We start from the raw sequence: 21486 nt of genomic DNA on the forward strand, positions 1-21486 counted from the left end.
AGTATATTTTTAACATTAGTTTTTTTTCTTTCTTTCTTACGGGCCCGCTACCCAGCTAGGGGGCCGAGGGAAAGAAGGTACAGCTGGATGGTCCAAACACCCAGAAGCCAGGTATCTCCCTCTCTTCCGTGGCAGTTCCCACAGCACTGCCTGTGGTTAGCGATCTCAGGTACACCAGGTTCATGGTGGTTTTCCTACGGGAAAGCACAGGCAGTGTAATCATTACACGCCATGAGCTTTTGTTCTTTTCTATTCCATGGCAAATCTTCTCCATTTCTAAACCTGTGCTTGTTCAATTGAACAGAAGACCCATGTGTATGGGGGAAGCAGGGAGCCTGGCAGTGGGCAGAGAGAGAAATTAGGGAAATCGTGCATTCATGCCAGCTCCGCCAATGACAACCGTGGGGAGAGTTTCATAGGAAAGGACAGTGTTTGGAAAAACTACTGGTGAAGAATGATCCCAAATAATTACATAGTGCGGCAGGTTTGTTTAAATTTAAGCAAATGAGAAGGAAAGAGAAAAGGACGTAATGGTAGCTAATACTGAATCACCTTCGTTACTGAGTATCGTGTCATACGTGTGCTACACGTGTCCATGCATTGTCTTATTGTTCACTTAGTTCATTTGATCCTCACGGTAACCTTATGCAAGAGAGACCAGCATCATTCCCAGTTTACAGATGAAGAAACCGAGACTTAAGAAGGTATCTGAAGTCACACTGCTGGAAAGTAGGAAAGCCAGGATTTGAACCCAGATATCCCAGGAGGCCCTCGGAAAATCCTACTTTGCAGGCCCAAACTTTTAAGCCATTTGTCAAGCGCTCAGCCTAGTTAACTGTCACTAATGTGTCCTGTTTGCTAGGAAACACACACTGAAGCATTTAGGAGCGAAGAGGCAGCTTATCCTCAAATAGTTTAAAAAGTAATATTCATACGAATATACAGAAAGCACAAAGATAGAGTAAATGTGCAGTAAGATATTAACAAATGAGGACTCTCAGTGAATGGTATATGGGATGCTTTGTACTATTTCTGCAATTTATTTCCAAGTCTGAAATTTATTTTTTAAAAATTATAAAAAACAGCAACAAAAACCTATGAAAAACCTGTGCAGATAAAATTATTCTCTGTCCTTTTCTACTTCACAGTGTGCTTATACATTTCTAAGCTTGTAGTGGTTAAAGTGGGCAGAACACCAGGGTGTGTGGTGTGTGTGTGTGTGTGTGTGTGTGTGTGTGTGTGTGTGTGTGTGTGTTTAGGGGCCAGAAGTGTGAGCTGTGTTGCAAAGCGATCTTCTTCCTCTGTTCTGAGCAGCAGCCCACTTCCTGGGTCTGCACGAGAAAAGAAAAGTAGAAACTACCATACATTTCACAGCTATTCATCATCAGGTTATCAAGCAGACCCTCCTATCCCCTGACCTGGGACGGGGGAGACAGGTCTCTGCAGGAGGTGGACTAGGGACCGGCCTCTGTGTCCGCTCCTGCCAAGATAGTGCAAACAGCTCCCTGCCACTTGAACTTGCAGGAGAAAAAAAAGCTCTTCACCAGCAGAGAGCCAAGAAACCAGTGCAATTGGTTTTACCTGATTATTATAGAGTATTATTTTGAGTCTAGAAAATTGGCTGCTAATAAATGCTTTCACTGCTGCTTGTTTGAATGATTCCCTCCCAGCTTTTCATAAAGAACCAATTAATTAGCGCCTGCAAGGAGAAAGGGTCTCCCTTGGTCTTTGGCCAAGAATTCCCTAAATCACTCCATCTGCTTGTTCCAAAATCCTGTGCCCTTTAACTACTGTGCACAGAAGCCATTCGTTCTGTCAGCTCAGGGGGATTTTTGAAGCTGCATGACTCCCTAGAGTGGGACTCGGTTTGTAAAACCGAGGGAAGGGGACAGACAGATAAGGAAGGAAGAAGGCAGGAGAGTGGAAGCGTGTCCCAGATCACTGTCCTTCTCTCAAGCAGGCAAGTCTCGATCTGCAGACCCTTAGGGTGAGCAGGAACCTTGGGCTAACTAACCTCTTACAACCCACCTGGACAGCTGGGAAATCCCTGTGTCCTGCAGGGCATTTGGTCAAATGGTATGTGACTTGGTCACTTTTTCTAATAACAGTCCCTTGTGTTTAAAGGAGCAGAAAGGCAGAGACTGAAGTCCCAACGCCCTTGGGTTTTCTTCTCTTGGGGCCGGAATTCTTCCACCTGTGTGGGCGCTGTTAGTTTTCACTTCACCTTTCAGATGGGGGTCTTTCAGATGGTTTCTCAATCTTGGCACTCTTGACATAGTAGACCAGATGCTTTTTGTCCTGGGGGCAGTCCTGTGCATTGTAGGGTCGTTAGGAGCATCCTTGCCCCCTAAAACAGCCAGTAGCGCCCCCTTCTAATGGTGACAGCCAAAATTGTCTCTAGACATTGTCAAATGTCCCCCGGGGAGCACAAATCAACCCCAGTTGTGAGCCACTGACTTAGAACTTACTTAGGAATAGGGGTCTTCCTGGGAACAGGAGAGGGGCCAGAGCAAGCTGGAGGCATTGGGTTGGAGCTTGGGGTAACGGGGGAAGAGAAGTCGTTGAGATTTGATATCAGACATTCCGGAGGACAGGCTTTGCTGTCTTGCTCTGGGTGCTCGTCCTAAAACGTCGGAACCATGCCACATTCTGCACTGGCTGTTCCCACAAGCTTTTGAAAGCATTCTTGGGATCAGGGCCATATGGGAAGCTGACCTAGAGATACTGAATCCCGATTGCCAGGCCATGGTCTTTGAATAATTAGAAATCCGGCATCTTAAGAATGTTTGGGAGAGTCCATCGGAGCCACACCCGGCTGACTGCAGATTTACCTAATCCTGGCTGTCTCTTTCCTCTAATTAGAGCCGCCCTCTCTGCGGAAGGTCACGTAGCTCCTCTCGGACATTCCGAGAGCAGAGCTGCGGACTGCCCAGGGTGATTTCCATGCTTCTGCAGGTGCCCGCCCTATATTTTCTGGAAAGTGCTGAGAAAGTTCATCCCAAAGAAAATATTTGCTCCGCTTAAAATTAGAACGAAAAATTAAAGTCTGGTCTTCGAGGGGGCACTGTAACTTCAGCTAAAAAAAGAAAAAGGGCCCGGCCGGCGTGGCTCAGTGGTTGAGTGTCGACCTATGAACCAGGAGGTCATGGTTTGATTCCCTGTCAGGCCCCGGGTTGCGGGCTCCATCCCAGTGTGGGGTGTGCAGGAGGCAGCCAATCAACGATTCTCTCTCATCGTTGATATTTCTGTCTCTCTCTCCCTCTCCCTTTCTCTCTGAAATAAAAAAAAAAAAGAAGGAAAAGGAACAAAGGCAGGGAAAAAAGTATGTTGAAGCGCATGCGTAGTTCACTCAAGAGTACGAGAATGTGACTTTACTCCTTACTTAGGAATTTTGTACATAATCCCTGGGAGCCTTCCAACTCTTGGGTTTCACAAAATAAAATGTAATATCAGATTGTTGAATAAATTGCCGTATTCTGGGAAAAGGATTTGACCAGATAAGATATGCTCATAACAAAATAATCTGCATAATTAATCAGCTGTAACAAATTTGATTTACTATAAAATTACTCTCCACTTAATGTAGGCCTTTTTAGTTTTTAAAATAATAACTTAGTTATCAAACATTTTGTAAAATGCAGATTAACATGTTTGCTTCAGTGGTAAATGACTGGAGGTCTGGCGATTAGTAGGCTCATGATTTATTTCTCACCTGGCCTCCTGTGAGCATCACTTACTTGGTCTCGCTGCCTTCACCCATGTCCCCCACAATTCATTCTCCACCCAACACTCAAGTAAACTTTCAAAGATGTATCATGCATCATTCTTTTTTTAAAAAAATATATATATTTTATTGATTTTTTACAGAGAGGAAGGGAGAGGGATAGAGAGTTAGAAACATCGATGAGAGAGAAACATCGATCAGCTGCCTCCTGCACACTCCCCACCGGGTATGTGCCGCAACCAAGGTACATGCCCTTGACCGGAATCGAACCTGGGAGCCTTGAGTCCGCAGGCCGACGCTCTATCCACTGAGCCAAACCAGTTAGGGCTGCATCATTCTTCTTATAACCCTCCAAGGGCTTGGGATAAAATCCCAGACTTCTTCCCTGCTCACAAGGCCCTTCCCCATCAGTCATCCTCCCTGACTTGAGCACCAGCTGGCTCTTCTGCCTGTGGGACTTCATACCAGCTGCTCCCCCTGATCTTTGTGTGGTCCATGTCTTTCATTCACTTTTCTGCCTCCATGTCACTTCGTCAGAGAAGTCAGCCCCACCGCCCAATCTCTACCCTCTCTCCCTGCTTCATTTCCGTCACTGCTCTCATTATGACCATCTGAAATTATTTTACACTCACATAGTTTAATCAAATGTCACCATGCTATAGTTAATTCTATAACTTGATTCCCGTCCCCCCTCCCCCGCCCCCCGCCGCCAACTAACAATGTACTTTGGAGATCTTCCCATGTCAGACTTGATAGACCTACTTCATTCTTTTTAATGGCTGCATAATATTCCTTTAGATGTAGCAGAATTTGTCTAACCTCTTCCCTATTTATTTCTGATTTTTCCTATTATAAATAATGCTAAAGTGAAATAGCCTTTTGAATATGTGCAAGTTTTTTCTGTAGGACAGATTCCTGGAAGTGGAATTGAAAGGTCAAAGGTGGTGCCCATTTGTCATTTTGACAGATGCTGGCTGCCATACTGCTTTCCTAAAAGGCTTTATCCATTTATACTCCCACCAACAGTGTGTTAGCTGCATACTGCCCGAATCCTTACTGACATTAATTAGTATCATTTTAAAAAAATTTGCCTTAAGGGATATACAACAATGGCATCTTATTTTGCCTCCTAATTCTAAAGGCAATTTTCAGATTGTTTCCTGCTTGTGGCCCCTGGAGTCGTGCCCCCAGCTCAGTTCGGAGAGAAGCAGCAGCATCCTTTGTTGAGCTCTGAGAGTTTCATAAGATAAATGAAATCTTTCAAAGCAGTCTCATCCATCCCAGCAGAAACCTCATGTGTCCTGTCCCCAAGCTCTCTCCCATCCATCATCCACATACCCCGGGAGCTCAGCGAAGGCTCTGAAGTGAGTTGAAATCTGCCCAAGAGCAGCACGCCCCCCACCCCAATCTTAGCTTCTCAGAACCCTTTGTTCGGCTTCACGTAAGGACCAAAGGAGACTGAGGTCTGGTCATTGACACGGCATTTTCAGTGGGGGCTTCTCAAGCCCAGAGGGGCATGTCCGCTCTCTCTAAGGGAGGCAGGGCCAGAGAGCCAGAGAGCACCAAGGAAAACATATCGCTGGCTTGATCTTTCTGGCCACCAACCCCAATCCAGAAGTCATCCACGAGTCATCCAGGAGCCCACCCAGAGTCACCTCATCAGAACAAAGACAAATGCAATAGATGCTGCTAGTGTTCTTATCACCTAGGGAATTACAAGGGTGTTAGGAGCTCTGTTCTAGGAACCAGGGGTAGAGACCAATATATGTATTTTCTATTATCTCAAGAAAGTTGCTAGACTTCCCAAGGAAGGAAAGTATGGCCTGTGTTTCCTGGGTGCTGGTGCTATGCTACGCTCTTTGCATCTATCATCTAACAGCTCTGTGAGGTAGACAGTATTATTACCTCTAACTTAGAGATGAGTCTGCAGCCAGAGCAGTTGAGTAACTACCCTAAGGTCACCCAGCTTGTAAGGTCCGGGCAGGATTTGAACCTCGAGCCTCTAAACTTCTGTTCTGTTGCCTCTTAGGTGAGATCGGTGTCTTAATCTAAGAAATGTCAAAGGCTTTATTTTGGGGTGTTAAGAGATTATTGTTCATTTCTTTACTTACAGGTTTCTTTTAACAGAAAATTCCAAAGTAACAATGGAATTACTTTAAAATTGTGACCTTTCTGTGCCCCTGAAAGTCCACCACATGGACATCTATTTTCTATGGGCCGATTTCCTTTCTCCACTTCTGGTTCAAGACCGTGCAGGGGTTCCCCGGGCACCCTGGTCAAGGGAGGGGTAGGGTGGACAACTGTCTCCGTCTCCTATTGCTGCTGTACTCAATTACCACAAAGTATTGACTTACACCCACACAGATGTATGATCTCATAGTTCTGCAAGTCCTAAATCCAGGTGTGTTCTTCCTGGAGGCTCTGGGGAAGATTCTCTGGCCTTTTCCTTCCAGAGGCCATGCACTCCTCGTCCCGTGGTCCTTTCCTCTGTCTTCAAATCTCTCTGCTCCTGTTGTCCCCTTTCCTCCCGAGTCTGCGAGTACATTGGACCCACCTGCATAATCCAGGGTAAGGTCCCCATCTCAAGGTTCTTAATTTAAGCCACATCTGCAAAGTCCCTCCTGCCACTCAAGATAATACATTCACAAGTTGTGGGGATCAGGATGCAGACATCTTTGAGGGCTGTTATTCGGCCAACCATCTCACTTTGCTGGAGACCAAAAGGTCTTCCGGGTAGTGGAGCTTTTAGTGCTAAAACTACGAAAGTTCTGGGCCAACCTGGACAGTCAGTTGCCCTTAGCAAGGGGGCCCTTGTCCCAGGGAGATACTCTACTGGCCCTTAGGGAAGTAGAGAGAGAAGATGAACACCAATAAGAAAGCTGTAAAGGAACTGTTTCTCCAATAACATTCTTGAGGAGAAAAGCAGCCTTTACCTTTTGGAAGCCCCGCCCTACGCTATAGCCTCCGTGGACCACATCCTTACAAAAAGGGCCACATCTCCGCCTAATGTTCTCCACTATTTTCTTGATGAAAGCAAAGCTATTTGCTGGATAATCTCTACTTCAGAGTCTGCATTATCCCCTTCTTATTTTGAAGCATCCATCTTATATAAAAACTGCTGTTTGAAATTTTAATCCTGCTATTTTGGCTTCTGTAAATGCTTGCTTGCTTAAATAATAAGGAAATAAGACTACTCTGTTCCAAAGAGGCCATAAACCTTCCCCAGATGAAGTTATCAGTGCTGGCGCCAGGCCAAGCCTTTGGTTGAGGTCTCAAAGTCCCAGTACATAGGGCCCTTTTAAGAACTTGCAAAAGGAACCGGAAAAATCCTTATTTGGGAGACAAAGAAAGTAAAAAGGTATAAATACCGGAAACTTCCTGTGTGACTTCGCCCAGAATTTGAGAGACATTTTCCTCTGGGCCTGTGTGTAGTAATAATAACAATAATAATAATAATAATAAATGTAACTCCATCTCTCTAAGCGTTGCTTGGTTCTTCTCTGGTTTTATGTAACAATTTAAGAAGCCTGTATGATGAACTTGAATCCAAAAAGGTTAATAAAGTGTGGAACAACATAGTTGTAGTTAAAAATAGAGCTTGATTCTATGCCAATGACCGAGACTTGCCACCTCAATGTGGAGCCATGGTCAGTTTTCTACATCAAGCTTCCCCTTCCAATCTTTATTCCCTATTCCAGCTTCCACTCTATCCCCAGCCCCAGTCCACCCACCCACCCACCCACCCAGTTATATTTGGTATTACAGTCTGTGAGTTTCTAAAATAATTCTCTCATGTGTTTATGAGTCTCACTGAAGGGAAACCAGTTCGTGTCATATTTTTACACATATATTTAGCTTTCTATTTCTGAAGAAATAAACAAAAAAATTCTTTTTCAACGATGGGTGAATTCCAAGAAGCTTGGAGCCTGCTTTGGAAAGGGTGGGGGATGGGATCTGGGGAGCTTTTCCAGTGGAAAGGGTTTGAATGGAGGCCAGACTTCTGGGGGTGGCACGTAGCCACTGGGGCATAGGAGAGGTTCACCCAGCACGGTCTGTCAGAAGTGACAATTTGTGGATGTGAGGGTCATAAATCATTCCTCAGCTGTGAAGACAAAGGGACTCAGATTCTTCCAAGGTAGGGTGGTGGAGCAAAGAAGATCGCAGGAATGAGGGAGCGACTGCCACTCTGTGTTACTCCGTGACAGCTGGTTCAGGGCTGCAAGTGGCAGTGGCTGCAAAAGCCAGACAAATGGATGAAAATCCAGGACCTAGAGGAAATCCAGGCATGCAAGGGGTTCTGGGAAGCATTTGTTGCTTTCTTTTGTGAATTCAGATAGCCTGAGGCTCGTGCTGTGGGGATGGGGACCGCTGGTGGTAACCGACAGGTGGTCGAGAGAACCAGACTCCAAGGTTGCAGGGCTTCTCTGAGCACGAGTCTGTTCCTGGACCTCAGCCTGATCTCCACAGACATTTATACCCAGCCCGCCCTTCTGCCGGCCAGCCACTGGCCATAGAGACTGGGCGGAAGAACGCACCAGACCTGGGCACCCCCTCCATCTCTTGGGGAAATGTACCCCCCATCACATGCCTTCCTGAGTCAGAGACAGGCCGAAGAAGCAGTCTTACTGAAGAAAAAATTGTATTCTCATAACCTCAAGGGGCTTCATGTTATATTGCTGCTTCTATAGGCATGGGGAAAGGGTATGAAGGGAGAGGCCGCTGTGCTGGTGAATCTGCATCCTCTCCCCCAGTTCTGCTGAGTAGTCATGCTTGGCAAGCATCTGTCCATGGCCGGCTGGGGCCCGGCTGGCCGGCTCCCTGTGGAGAGTAAGTCCATAACCAGCTATCAGCCCACTCAGCTCATGGCATCTAAGGGGTGGCACGGCGGGCTCCCAGGATCCCACCCGTGGATCAATGGTAGGGAGAAGACTATCCTTTAATACTTCCTTCAGACTCAAGTTGGAATCTCACTTGGACATTATCTCACGGTGTAGGCTGGACAGCTCAAAGACAGAGGACCAGGACCGACCCACTGTTTCACCCACCCCGGGGAAGGTGGCCTCCCAGCTCCCTTCTTCCAAACAGATCGGGACTGGAGCACCTGGGAACGGAGAGAGATGCAGAAGGTGCTCTAGGTTGGCTGGGGGAGGGTAAGACTCCTTTAGTGACTGTGGATGGATGTGGTCTCATCGCTTTTCAAACAAGGAATGCCAAGCCCTGGAGCCTTCAGAAGGACCCACAAACTCCATTCCTGACTCAGTTCCTCTGCTCACATCGCCTTGTCCCCCTGGAATGAGTGTCTTCTGTTTTGAAATGTAGGTTTCACTGTTAGTGAAGCGTAGCAAGGCCAACAGATCAGGAAACAGCTGCCCTGAAAAGACAGTGAAGCTCACAGTTCCCAAGAGGAGAGGACATGCCGTGCTGCGGGGGTGGGGTGGAGGTGGGGTGGGGGTGGGGTGGTGGTAAGACTGGGTAAGACCAGGTCAGTCAGGAGGCAGAGGGAGAAGGCGAAATGTAGGCAAGAGCCTTTCTTGTCATTTCCGCAAGAAGGAGCAGGGGAGGCAGAGGAAACAGGTTTGGGACGGGCTGGTTTGGGTAATTTCAGCAGATGCTGTGACATCAGAGCTGTCCCTAGTTGTCTGGTACCTGGCCCTGAGGTGATTAAGGCAAGGGGATAGTGTGACCCTGCGTGTGAGAGCAGACAGAGGAGGTGGTTGGGGGGGGAGCGGGGATGACACTCTGATTGGGTGAGTTTGCATTTGAAAGGTGGGTTCTAGTGTAAGTTGTTTATTATCTCTAGGAATTGTCTAACCCTGGGAGGGGTAGCCCTCTGGGGTCAGCAAAGCCCCAGAGGTCATCGCCTCAGAGAGCAGGAAATAAAAATACATGGTTCATACACTTTCCTCTTCTCTGTTTTCAAGACCCAGTTCAAAGCCTCAAGCTTTCCCAGACACCCCATTCCATTGGGATCACTCCCTCCCCTGAAGTCTTATAAGACTTCATGTCTCTGCTGTTCATCGAAAATTGATTTTGGTATCGATTATTGGGGGAGAGTGTGCTGTGTCCCTGCATTGCACACCTAAGCTCCTCGGAGGTGGGGTTTGTGTCTTTTACTTATCTACGTACCCTGCGGCACCTGGCACAGAGTCTGGAACCTAATAAACACTCGTTGAATATTTGTGAGCTCATAGGGCAAGCATGTCAAACTCAAAGGCTAACACGGGCCAAATAAACGAGGCATGTGGCCCGCGGGCCGCGAGTTTGACATGCTTGTCATAGGGTCTCAATTGCCTTCAGCTCAAACATAATCCATGTCAAAGTGGCAAGTCTTAGGGAGGCTTTTTTTAAATTTTTATTTATTTATTTTTTTATTGATATTTTACAGAGAGGAAGGGAGAGGGATAGAGAGCTAGAAACATCGATGAGAGAGAAACATCGATCAGCTGCCTCCTGCACACCTCCCGCTGGGGATGTGCCCGCAACCAATGTACATGCCCTTGACCGGAATCGAACCCGGGACCCCTCAGTCCGCAGGCCGACGCTCTATCCACTGAGCCAAACCAGTCTCGGCAGGGAGGCTTTTTTTTTTAAACCCCTTCAGTTTCTTCCTTTATTATCGAGGGCTTGATCTTTCTAATATTCAGAATGTTTACAACTCTGGACAACCTTTATGAAATTCTCCAACAAGGAGCATTCAGGCAGCTCCAGCTGTGAGTGCAGCTCAGAAGGGATCATTTCTAATTTCAGCTGGAAAGGAGAAATTGAGTAAGTATCGATGCCCTGACTCCAGTGTTTCCTCCATTAACTCCCTGGAAGAGGAGAGGAGATGACATATAGCAGTGGGTTCACGGAGTCGCCCGGAGGTAGATGAGGCATGTCTGTCTCATGTATTATTATTAATGGACAAACCATCTGTGTTATGTCCATCTTCGCTGGTGGGTCCAGCCCAGGCTATCAGGAAGGGAAGTAGCCTGGAATGAGGAGACTCAGTGGATCCTCAAGGTATTGAGGCAGGACACAGCAATGCTGCTGGCCACCTTGGGCTCCTCCTCCAGTAGAATGAGAGCAGTGAGGGAGAACAAATGGACTTCAGTGTAAAATGATAGAGTGATTTGGCTGTGTCCCTGGGGCAGAGCTGATGGACAAAAATAGACCACATCTTGGGAAGCCTGGCATGAAATTAAATTCCAGGGCTGTAGCGATAGCCTTGCCAGTGGGCTACCTGCCAATACCCAGAAATGCCCTTGTCATGCGAAGTGGAGGTGGTGGTAGAGTGGAAGAGAGAGCTTCTGTGGAGGGTACCCTGACATTGCAGGGGCTGTCCCATCTGTCTTTAGTCCCTTGTTATTCAAAATATAGCCGATAGGCCTGCAGCATTGGACACATTTGGGAGCTTGTTAGAAATGCTGAATCTCAGGCAAGGGCCAGGGGGAGGCGGTGGCCAAGGAGGCTGGCACCCTCCATTACAAAATTCAAGGAGGCACCCCAGAACTTGGTCATCAAGATAAATAATACTTTTAAAAATCAAAATTCATGTGCAAAAAAAAATTCATGATGAACAAAATAGCATAATTTTAAATGAAAACAGGATCTGACTCTGCACTTGAAAGATTCGGCCTCTGTCACCTCCCCCTAATCTTGGCCCAGATCTTAGTCCCCGCCCACACGGTTAGAGTCGACATTCTCACAAGATCCCAAAAAATGTACACATGCACCTTGAAGTTTGAGAGGCACTGCTTTGGACAACACCTCTCAAGCCACAACAACTCAAAATCTTGGAGTCCAGACAGCAGCAAAAATGGAAAGGGATAATCAGAGAAAAAGTTCCAGAAGCATCCACCCCCACCAGTTTGCTGGCCATTTGCCTGGATTTGCACACTGCCACCTTAGAATTGTAGTGTGTCATGGTTTCCTATAAACTTTAAAACCTGTTTTATTGTGAAATCATCATAGATTCATAGGAAGTTGCAAAGAGTACAGAGAGAAGCCATGTGCCTCACCCACCTTATAGCCACACCCACCTCCCTTCCCTGCCCCCACCCCCATCCCTAACTCTTGGCAGCCACTAATCTGTATAAATGAATGTCATATAAACGGAATCATACATATGCAACCTTTTGAGATTGGCTGTCTTTCACTCAACATGATGAACTGGAGATGCATCCCAATTATTGCACATATTATTACTTCCTTCACCGAATTGTTTTTGTACCTTTGTCAAAATTCAGTTGGTCATATTTGTGTGGAGCTATTTCTAGACTATTGTATTTTATTAATCTATGTATCTATCTCTCTGCCAATACCTGAGAGTCTTGATTACTGTCCTATCTAATAAAAGAAAAACATGCAAATTGACCGTACCTCTGCTATGTCCACAAGCCACGCCCACCAATCAGACTTGAGTATGCAAATTAACCCAAGCAAGATGGCAATTAATTTGCATATCCAGATGCAGAACGAAGACTGAAGACAGCGTAGAAGGAAGCCAAGTGCTGCAGAAGGGAGTGAAGCTGCAAGGAGAAGCAAGTGGGGAGGCGGCGAAGGGAGGGAAGCAGGCGGGGCTGCGGAGAAGGCCGCAGGAAGCCCTATTCTTGCAGGAATCTTTCTGCAATGGGCCTCTAGTCCTATATAATAAGAGAGAAATATGCTAATTATCCATTACACCATGAAGCGTAATGACCTACCGCGTAATGACCAGATCATGGATCTGCAGGAGGGTGGGGCAGTGAACTACAAGTGGGCAGCAGAGAGCTACAGGAGGGGGCAGGGCAGCAAGCTATGAGCGGGAGCAGGGGGCGGGGGAGCTACAGGAGGGTGGCAGCAAGCTACTGGTGCACAGATTCGTGCGCAGGGCTACTAGTAGGTATATAATAAGCTTTAAAATTTGGATAGATTTTTTCACTTTTTTTTCCCCCAAAAAAAGGTTTTAACTACTTTAGTTCCTTTACCTTTCCATATAAATTTTAGAATTATTTTACACCCAAAAAATCTGACATTTAGATAGGAAATGCATTAAGTTTATATGCCAATTTGGGGAGAATTATTATCTTTACAATGTTGATTCTTCTAACCCATAAGCACAATAACCTCTACATTTATTTAGATCTTTGATTTCTGTCACCAGCATTTTGTAGTTTTTAATGTACAAGTTATGTAGATATTTTATTATATTCATACCTAAGCATTCATTTGTGTGAGCGGTTATAAGTGGTCTTATACATTTAATTTCACTTCCACATGTTTTTGCAATTACTTTCCTTAGACTGATCTTGTTGTATCTTATGAACTTACTGAACTCACTTATTTGCTCTAAGAGTTTCCTTGTAGATTTCTGGGGCCATATGCAAATAGAGGGTTTTGTGTTTTTGTTTTTGTTTTTTTTCCTTTTAGATCTCTATTTTTTAAATTTCCTTGTCTTGCTTTCTTGAGCTAGCTAGAACTTCAGGTGCTGAATAGCTATGATGACAGCAGACATTCCTGCTTAGTGCCTGATCTTAGGAAGAAAGCATTTAGTCTTTAAGAGTATGATGTTTGCTGTGGGTTTTTATGGGTGTTCTTTACCACGCTGAGGAAGGGGCCCTCTATCCCTACTTTTCTGAGTTTTTATTGTGGGAAAGGAAGACATTTCCTCTATTCTTCCAGGTCCTGGGCCCCACGCTCAACAAGGACAGAAGTCCCTTTGTTTGGGACCTCAACCTACATGTCTCTTCATCTGGCTGTTGATTCTTATCCTTTTTTTTTTTTTTTTAAATATATTTTATTGATTTTTTACAGAGAGGAAGGGAGTGGGATAGAGAGTTAGAAACATCGATGAGAGAGAAACATCGATCAGCTGCCTCCTGCACACCTGCTACTGGGGATGTGCCCGCAACCAAGGTACATGCCCTTGACCAGAATCGAACCTGGGACCCTTGAGTCCATAGGCCGACGCTCTATCCACTGAGCCAAACCAGTTAGGGCTGATTCTTATCCTTAAAACCCTTTGTAATAAGTTCATAATCTAGTGAATAAATGGGTTTCTCGAGTTCTGTGAGCCACTCTAGCGAGTTAGACGAACCCAAGGAGGGGGTCTTCGGAACCATCGAACTCTACAACACAAAGAGTAAATCTGTGGCCTAGAAATAATAATGTGTCAGTATGAACTCATACAGGGTAACAAAGGTACCACAGTCATGCAAGGCAATACCAATAACATAGGGGAAATGGTGTGTGTGCCTGGAGTGGGGGAGGAGATAAGGTAAGGGGCTGAGTATATAGAACTCTATAGACTATTTGCTCACATATTTTATAAATCTAAAATTGTGCTAAGAAATAAAGCCTATTCATTATATTTAAAAATGCAACTCTGAGACTTGACATTAAAAGAAACCTGATGAGAATTTTTTTAAGTTTTAAGAGAGCCAGAATTTTTTTAAGGTTTAAGGTTCCTGGAACCTTCTTTAAACTACATTGCAAGGCTTGCTACCCAGGTTCACTCACAGAATGCCTCACCTGTGAAATAAATCCAAGCCTCGTTTCCTCGGTGGCACAAGCTCAGGCCCTGTTAGAGTTGTAGAGCGAACCCCCTTAGAAATAAGAGGACCAAAATTTTCATCCCCTTCCTAGGTTACTGAGTTTTTCTCATGGATAGGAAATCGGGTGTGGCTGGCCAATTTGAAAAAAGCAACATCACAAATTCCTTCCTAAGGAAAAAAACAACCCTTTTCTCTGGCTGAATGCTCCTCAACTCGCTGTGATGATGGGTTTCTGACCTGACTCTTAATTCCCCCTAATTATGCAGGAGGCTCTGTAAATTTGTTTTGATGGGTTTTCTCTTCCGAGTGACTAGATGAGGCGACCAGCTCACCTTTCCTCACATCAGAAGGCTGTTGCTGCTTCTTTTTTTAAAAATGACTCCTGCGCTTCAGAATTTCTGCACGTGATCCGAGGAGCACATTTCAGTCTGTTGTTCCAGTGGCTGTTAGTGAGGGGCTGGTTTCAAATCCCCCTAAACGACACTGGTTCATCGAGTGGTGGCCCTTTAAAACTGGACTAATCCCCTGGAGCTGGAAATCCTTTTGCTTTGAGGGCTGAAATCTGGCTCCCTAACCTTTTGAATCCCCAACTTGTGCTTTGAAAGTTGGCACTTTCTATTTGAATGGCAAGAAAGATCGGAAATAAGCCTTCTAGAGCGGAATGTATTGATTTCAATGATCGCCTTTAATCCACCCCTTTCCTCTTTATAATGTGCGGCTTTCTTCTCTTAATTAGAAAGAGCCAGAGATTATCTGCACAAAACCGGAAGGTTTATTGTGATTGGCGGGATTGTCTCTCCTGTCCACGACTCCTACGGAAAACAGGTGGGCTCTGCCTTTGCCCCTTTTCTCCCTCACCCCCCCCCACCCCCCATTTCTGACCTGACGCCTCCTCTGGTATCAAACTGCCCCACTGCCATTTCTGCTGTGATTCCTGCCAAAGCAAAATGCCTGGTAGCAGGCATCCCGCTTCCCATCTCTGGACCAGCCAGACCTCAGGGACTGGTGTTGGGCAGCAGCTGGAACAGCTGCCCATGACCAGGCAGCTGCTGGCAGTGCCAGGCTCAGTCCAAACTCATTAGAAGAGAAGCCGTCACACCCGCTGAGGGCCAACTGTGACTCGGCATGGATGCCAAATTAGTGGCTGATTATGGGCGAGGCAAGTCTTTCCTGGGATTTTAGGAGGAAAAAAAAGACTTATACCTTTTATAATCTGATTTTACAAATTCACTTTCCTGCCCTTCCATCCCTGCCACATGTCCCAGATGATCTAGGAGCCATTCCCCTTGCACCCCCATGCAACTTGGTGGGCCCCAGAGGAGGTCCCCTGAGTGCCAGACTGAGCCACGAGACAAGGCAGCACCTGAGACTCATCTCTGTGCTGGGCACATGGCTGCCCCAGAGGTGGGGGCTCACCTATGGGCCCTGTTGCGGGTGGTCTCCTCCACCTGCCCTTCATTCTTTTTCTTTCCCTTCTGCCCCTCCATGCCTGTCTTGTGTCTGATGGACAAGTAAAGGGGGCACACCCCCATTCCCTGAAAAATGGCTGCGCTTTTGGAATGGGCTGCCCCGGATGGTATCTCGGGAGGCGGTGGGGAGCAGACACAGGTCCCCATGATTGCTCTGTTGCTTCCCAGGGCCTTGTGTCGAGCCGGCACCGCCTCATCATGTGTCAGCTGGCCGTCCAGAACTCCGACTGGATCAGGTAGGGCGGGTCTGCTGATGCCGGAGGCGGTGGCCCTGGGACTCACAGGGGTGGGTGGGGAAAGAGGATGGGTCCGGGCAGGGGTCGGGAGGCCAGGGGAGATAGTAACCCTGTTAAATACAAAAAGCAGCTGAGTATATATATATATTTAAAATATATATTTTATTGATTTCAGAGAGGAAGGGAGAGGGAGAGAGATCGAAACATCAGTGATGAGTGAGAATCATTGATTGACTGCCTCCTGCATGCCCCACAGTGGGGATCGAGCCCACAACCCAGGCATGGGAATTGAACCGTGACCTCCTGGTTCATAACTTAACGCTCAACCACTGAGCCAGACCGGCCGGGCCAGCTGAAAAGATTTAAAGATCAAATTGGCTTTATTCAAAGATTCATGAATCAAGCAATATCCCATCTAGCAAGTAAAAAGGAGCTCCAAGGAGCTACACAAAATGGAAGGCTTTTATAAGCAGAAGGGGAGAGAGTGGATTGTTTCGGGCTTAGGTAACCTACCTGGGGGCAGGAGGGGGCTATCGGGTGAAGTACCTCACTGGAGCTGACCAGGGAATTCTAGACTGACTGGTTAAGATAATAATCCTAGGAGAGGCTGAAATTAAGCTAGGTATGACGTCCTGGTTTGGTGATGTGAGCTCAGCACAAGTGACTCCATTTTGGGCCTGTTGTTTGTTTCATCACAGCCCTGTGCAAGCAATAGAGCAATAGTTATGTAGACCTTCAGGGGTGGCCCAACTGATAAGTTACATTTTTTAACTGCGTTCTGGGGCCCATGAAACCAAAGAGGGTGCTTCTAGTGTCTCATCTGCTCTGACACCTTTGGATCCAGGAATATTCTTGAAGCTTCCAAAAACATCACTGGGTTTGGGGTGAAGCATGGCCAGAAAACCCAAAATGCTTCCCTACTATTATCCCCACTCACTTCCCGGGTGAGTTGCCTGGCCTTGGCTATTTCCCTTTCCCCAGTTGGGGTCTCTGGGGCCCCAGGTTGACTGTGGGACAGAGGTGTGGGGTGAGCGCTTGCTCCCTTTCCCTGGGACATTCCATTAAGATGGCAGAGCCGGCCAAAACCGGTTTGGCTCAGTGGATAGAGCGTCAGCCTGCGGACTGAAAGGTCCCAGGTTCGATTCTGGTCAAGGGCATGTAACTTGGTTGCGGGCACATCCCCAGTGGGAGGTGTGCAGGAGGCAGCTGGTCGATGTTTCTCTCTCATCGATGTTTCTGACTATCTATCACTCTTCCTTCCTCTCTGTAAAAAATCAATAAAATATATTTAAAAAAAAAAAAAAAAAAGATGGCAGAGCCGTTATCCACTGAGCCTGCCGTGTAATTAAAGCAACCTTCTGCTAATTATGCTAATTACACTCCCAATGTTCCTACAGCTATAATTTGCATGAGTGGATGACATTTCTAAAAAAATAATGGCCCGCCATTTGCACTGTCATTCCCCCCATGGAAACGTCAGCAGCACCTGTCCTAGAGGTTCCCTTGAAAGGAGGAAGAGGGGGGAAGGCCGACCTCAGGAGGAGGGGCGCAGAGCGTTAGTGCGAAGATGGGTGGGCCAGAATGAGAGCCGTGAAGGGAGGCGACAGTGATAATTAAGTATCCATCCTTGCCCATTGTGCACAGTGATCTGTGTGAGGAGCACATGCTCTTGGTAGATCTTCTCCTCCCCCCAGGATAGAAGTTAGGCAGAGAGACCGTTGCCTTGTCTCAGGTGAGGCCCAGAGACGTCAAGGGGCACGAGAGCGAACAGCACACCTGAGGTCAAGTCAGGAATAGAAACACAGCCTCTTAACCTTGTAACTCATCACCTGCTGGGGGAAACGGGGTCCAGTGGGGAGAACACTGGGCAGCAGGCTGTTCTCCTCGGATGGGATTAGAAGATTCTAAATGAATTCCCTCATTCACTCACTAAATGTCGATTGACAACTCCGGCCCGTCCTGCTCCAGGCACTGGGAAAGAGAATTCTGAGCTGAGGCTCAGAGCTAGCTTTAGAGGTGGGGCTGGGTGCAGCAGGGCCCCTGGACATGGGGAGTCTGCTGAGCTAGATCCATCCGGTGTCTGTGCATCTCAGGGGAGGGCTGGGCAGGGATGGGGGAGGGGAATGGGGGGGAGGCTGACTCTATGAGTCTTCAGGTAGCGAGATTGCCTCTCTGAAAACCTTGGGTGTGTGTGTATGGTGGGAGGTGGGCAGGGAATGCTCAACTGCTAAGAAACATCCCAAGTTAGCTTCTCATTTAGCGTGTCATTAAGGCCAAGTGATGCATCAGTCGGGGCTGGAGCCCTGCTCACTCTCATCCTGGTGTGCAGGAGGGCTTGGCCCGGCCCTGTCTGATGACCAGGCCCACCTCCGTGCCCACAAGGCACCCCTCTGCGCAGGGAGACAGGGCAGACTCCCCAACTCAGCTAGCTGCGGCCACCGCGTGGTGAGGGCTTGGCTCTCGCTACCCTATAAGGCCCCGAGGAGAATTCCCATCGTGCAGATAAGGATACAAGCAAGACACTCGTCTAGGCACTTTACATCAACACTCATCATGCCCTTCTCATCTCCCCACCAGAGGGTTACTGCTGTTAGTCCCATTTTACAGAAAATGAGCACCGAGAGAGATCACATAGCACCCCCAAGGCCCTGCAGCGCCAAGTTCTGGGCCTGGGGTTCCGCCTGAGCAGACTAGTGTCAGTGTCTCTGCATGTCAGCCCACACAGCCCTCCTTTCACAGAGGGGAAACTGAGGCTCGGGGAGGCGTTTCAAGCCTATGTATCTGCTTTGAGATCTAACTACACAGCATGACCGGGTCTGCTCAGTGCCCTGAGCACTGGTCTTTGGAGGGAACCAATAAGAAAAGAGGGAGAGGCTGGACACCAATGGAAACACCCCCCTTCCCCCCCATTGTGCCAGGGTGGACCCGTGGGAGTGCTATCAGGACACCTGGCAGACGACCTGCAGCGTGTTGGAACACCATCGCGACCTCATGAAGGTGAGCTGGCCGCGCCGAGGGGTGGGGGGCCACGGACGCCAGGCAGGCTATGGGAAAGGTGCTGATGGCCTCCTGACCTGGTTTGGTCTCTGATTTCTCACCAACCAGGCCCCGAGCAGCACACGGGAGGGCGGTGGGTTAGGCACCCAGAGCAGCCCCAGGGACTGTGCCGGCCCTGCTCCCCTTGCTGGATCTGACCTGGGGCTGTTTTCATCTTCTGGGGGCAAGTTCAAGGTGGGATGAAGACCACAGGCAGAAGACTCTATTTAGAAAGCGAGGCAAGAAGGAGACCAGGCAGAGAAAGGCAGGAGAAGCGAGGGCCTCTGGGAGGAGGAGCAAGCAGCCGGGTGCTCCTGCCCCACCTGTTTGGGACCCAGTGGTCCCCTCCCTCCAGCACAGGATGCTGTGCTGAGGGCCTCACACCTGCCGGTCACTGTACCGTCGTGCCCACGTGTTTCTCCTCAGGGAGTCCCACGGCAGACAGTGTCCCAGCTCCTGCTGTGTCAGTGGGTAAAAGGAAGCTCCGAGAGGTGAGCCAGGTATCTCAGGACACACAGCCACACAGCGACTGCTTAGTGAACCAGCAGGGTGCCTGGGGCTTGTGGCCGGTTGCCAGGTGAGGATGGGTTTCACACCAGCCAGTAGCACCCACCACAGATCAATACTAACCCATCAACTCCCACTGTGAAAGGAGAGAAGCAAGAAGCAGCCGACCAAGGCCAGACACAATCCATTCTGCTCACCTGCACCGACCCTGCTGCGGGGCCTCCCAGCCCAAACCACAATCCTACGGCATTGCTCTGTCCCAGGAGCCCCCCAGCGCATCTGTGCTTCTGTCAAAGGGTCTGTCGCCGTCTCCTCCCTGGGGCGCTGTCCGCGGCCCCCGATCCCCCCCACACTGTGCCCACCACGCAGCCACCCTTTATCTTAACAGACGCACAGCCTTTGGGCTCCAGACCGGCCAGGGAGTCATCAGAGGAGCCGGGAGGACTAGCAGGTGGTTGCTTCATCCGTTAAGATTTCCCCCAGGCCCAGGAGTTGAAGGAAGCCCAGGTCCCTTCCCTCCATCTTCAGAACCCTTCACACTCACCCCGGGTCTTTTCGGGTCCCCTTGAAAAGACTGACAAAGGATGGCACTGGCTGCTCCCCTGTGCTGCTCCATGATAACAGACACCTCATCTTACTGTCTAAGGGTGTATCCGTCAGGACAGGCTAAGAGATGCTGCGGTAACAAACATCCTTAAAGTCCCAGTGGCTGCACACACGTTTTTTCCTCACACGGAGTGTCAGCCGGGGGCCACAGGGACCTCTGCTCCCGATAGCCACCCAGGAGCCTCGGGCATCGTGATGGAAGGGAGGACTCCAGAAACCCACAGCCATGCCTGGGCCCCGGGTATGCCAGCCATAATGTCCGGCTCCTGTTTTGCTGTCTAGGTACCTGGGCTCCCCACCCCTTCCGCTGTTGGCAATGCCCAGAGGCATGCGCCTGGGCCAGAGAAGCTGCGCCAGGCGCCCCAGCTGCAGCAGTGACGGGCACAGATGGGCAGAGGAGGTAGCTCTCGGTGGCCCTGAGCTTGGAGCAGGAGCTGGGCTGCCTCCTAAGAACCCTTGGCCTCCCCAGTCTAGCATCAGGCTGGTGTTTCTGGCAGGGAGAGTAGACCCATTGGAGAGACAGGCACGGGGCTTAAGAAGTGACTCAAGGCCACGTTTGGGAAGGTCTCTGAGAAACTGATGAGGACAGATTGGGGCAGGCGGCCTGCCCTTCCCTCCTTCCCTAGCCCAGAACTAGGATGCGTGCAGCAAGAGGAAGAAATTCCTCAGCCGCCAGACCAGTTATTAAGGGAGAATGTGGCGTTTTCTTATCTGGGGGTGACAGAACATTAAAAAGGGGGCAGACTGTCCCTCCACTCCACCAGCAATACCTTCAGAGGGTTCCCCCAGCCCTGGAGCCTGGGGGGTCCTCTGGCAACAGCACTCAGTAGTCCAGAATGGGTGGTGGGCAGGGGCTGGGATGCTGGCTTTCAGGGAAGGGGCCTGCAATCAGCAATGGCTCTTCTGAGGCTACACAGATTGAAAATTCATCCGTTGTTTCTGTTGCCCAGTAGCCACTGTCCCCTCACTCCTGTCCCCTCACTCCTGGGTCAGCTGTGACGAATGCTGGGTATCTGCTCCGTTTTCTGAAGCTCTAGAGAGAAGCAGCGCAGGACAGCACAGGACAATGCTGAATACACACAGCACTTCCGCTTGGCTCTGGAATGTGGCTTCACACGGGCCAGTTCTGCCCAGAACCCCGCCCCGCCCTCCCGTAACACAAACGCTTCCTGCTCTGCCTGGCACCGCTCTGGCTTGGCCCTGCCGTTGGCATTTCTGGCCTGGAGAGGCAGCAGATGGCGATAGTGCCTGGTGTTCACATGACCTTTCCCAAGCTCACACGGCCCTGGTGCAGACATGACCTCATTTGAGCCCCACGAAGCGGGCAGGGAGGGCAGGTATGCATGTTACCCAGAGGTTCCAGCACGGACTGGGTGTACCAGGTTCCTACCCCG

The 21486-nt window shown here is 48.7% G+C and overlaps 1 protein-coding gene across 4 annotated transcripts in view; it reads left to right on the forward strand.

Annotated features, from left to right (window-relative positions):
* Window positions 1-21486, forward strand: part of NMNAT2 (nicotinamide nucleotide adenylyltransferase 2) — a 107775-nt gene that overhangs the window by 60294 nt on the left and 25995 nt on the right. For 3 of the 4 annotated variants that reach the window (XM_080649102.1, XM_080649101.1, XM_080649103.1), the window contains 3 exons: window positions 14975-15063; window positions 15876-15943; window positions 18862-18940. In XM_080649102.1, the coding sequence (XP_080505228.1) occupies window positions 14975-15063; window positions 15876-15943; window positions 18862-18940 (236 nt within the window). The remainder of the gene's footprint in view (window positions 1-14974; window positions 15064-15875; window positions 15944-18861; window positions 18941-21486) is intronic. The other variant, XM_080649104.1, reaches the window with a different exon arrangement.

Source organism: Plecotus auritus (genome assembly GCF_963455305.1).
Source record: "Plecotus auritus genome assembly, chromosome: 12".
Lineage (NCBI taxonomy): Eukaryota > Metazoa > Chordata > Mammalia > Chiroptera > Vespertilionidae > Plecotus > Plecotus auritus.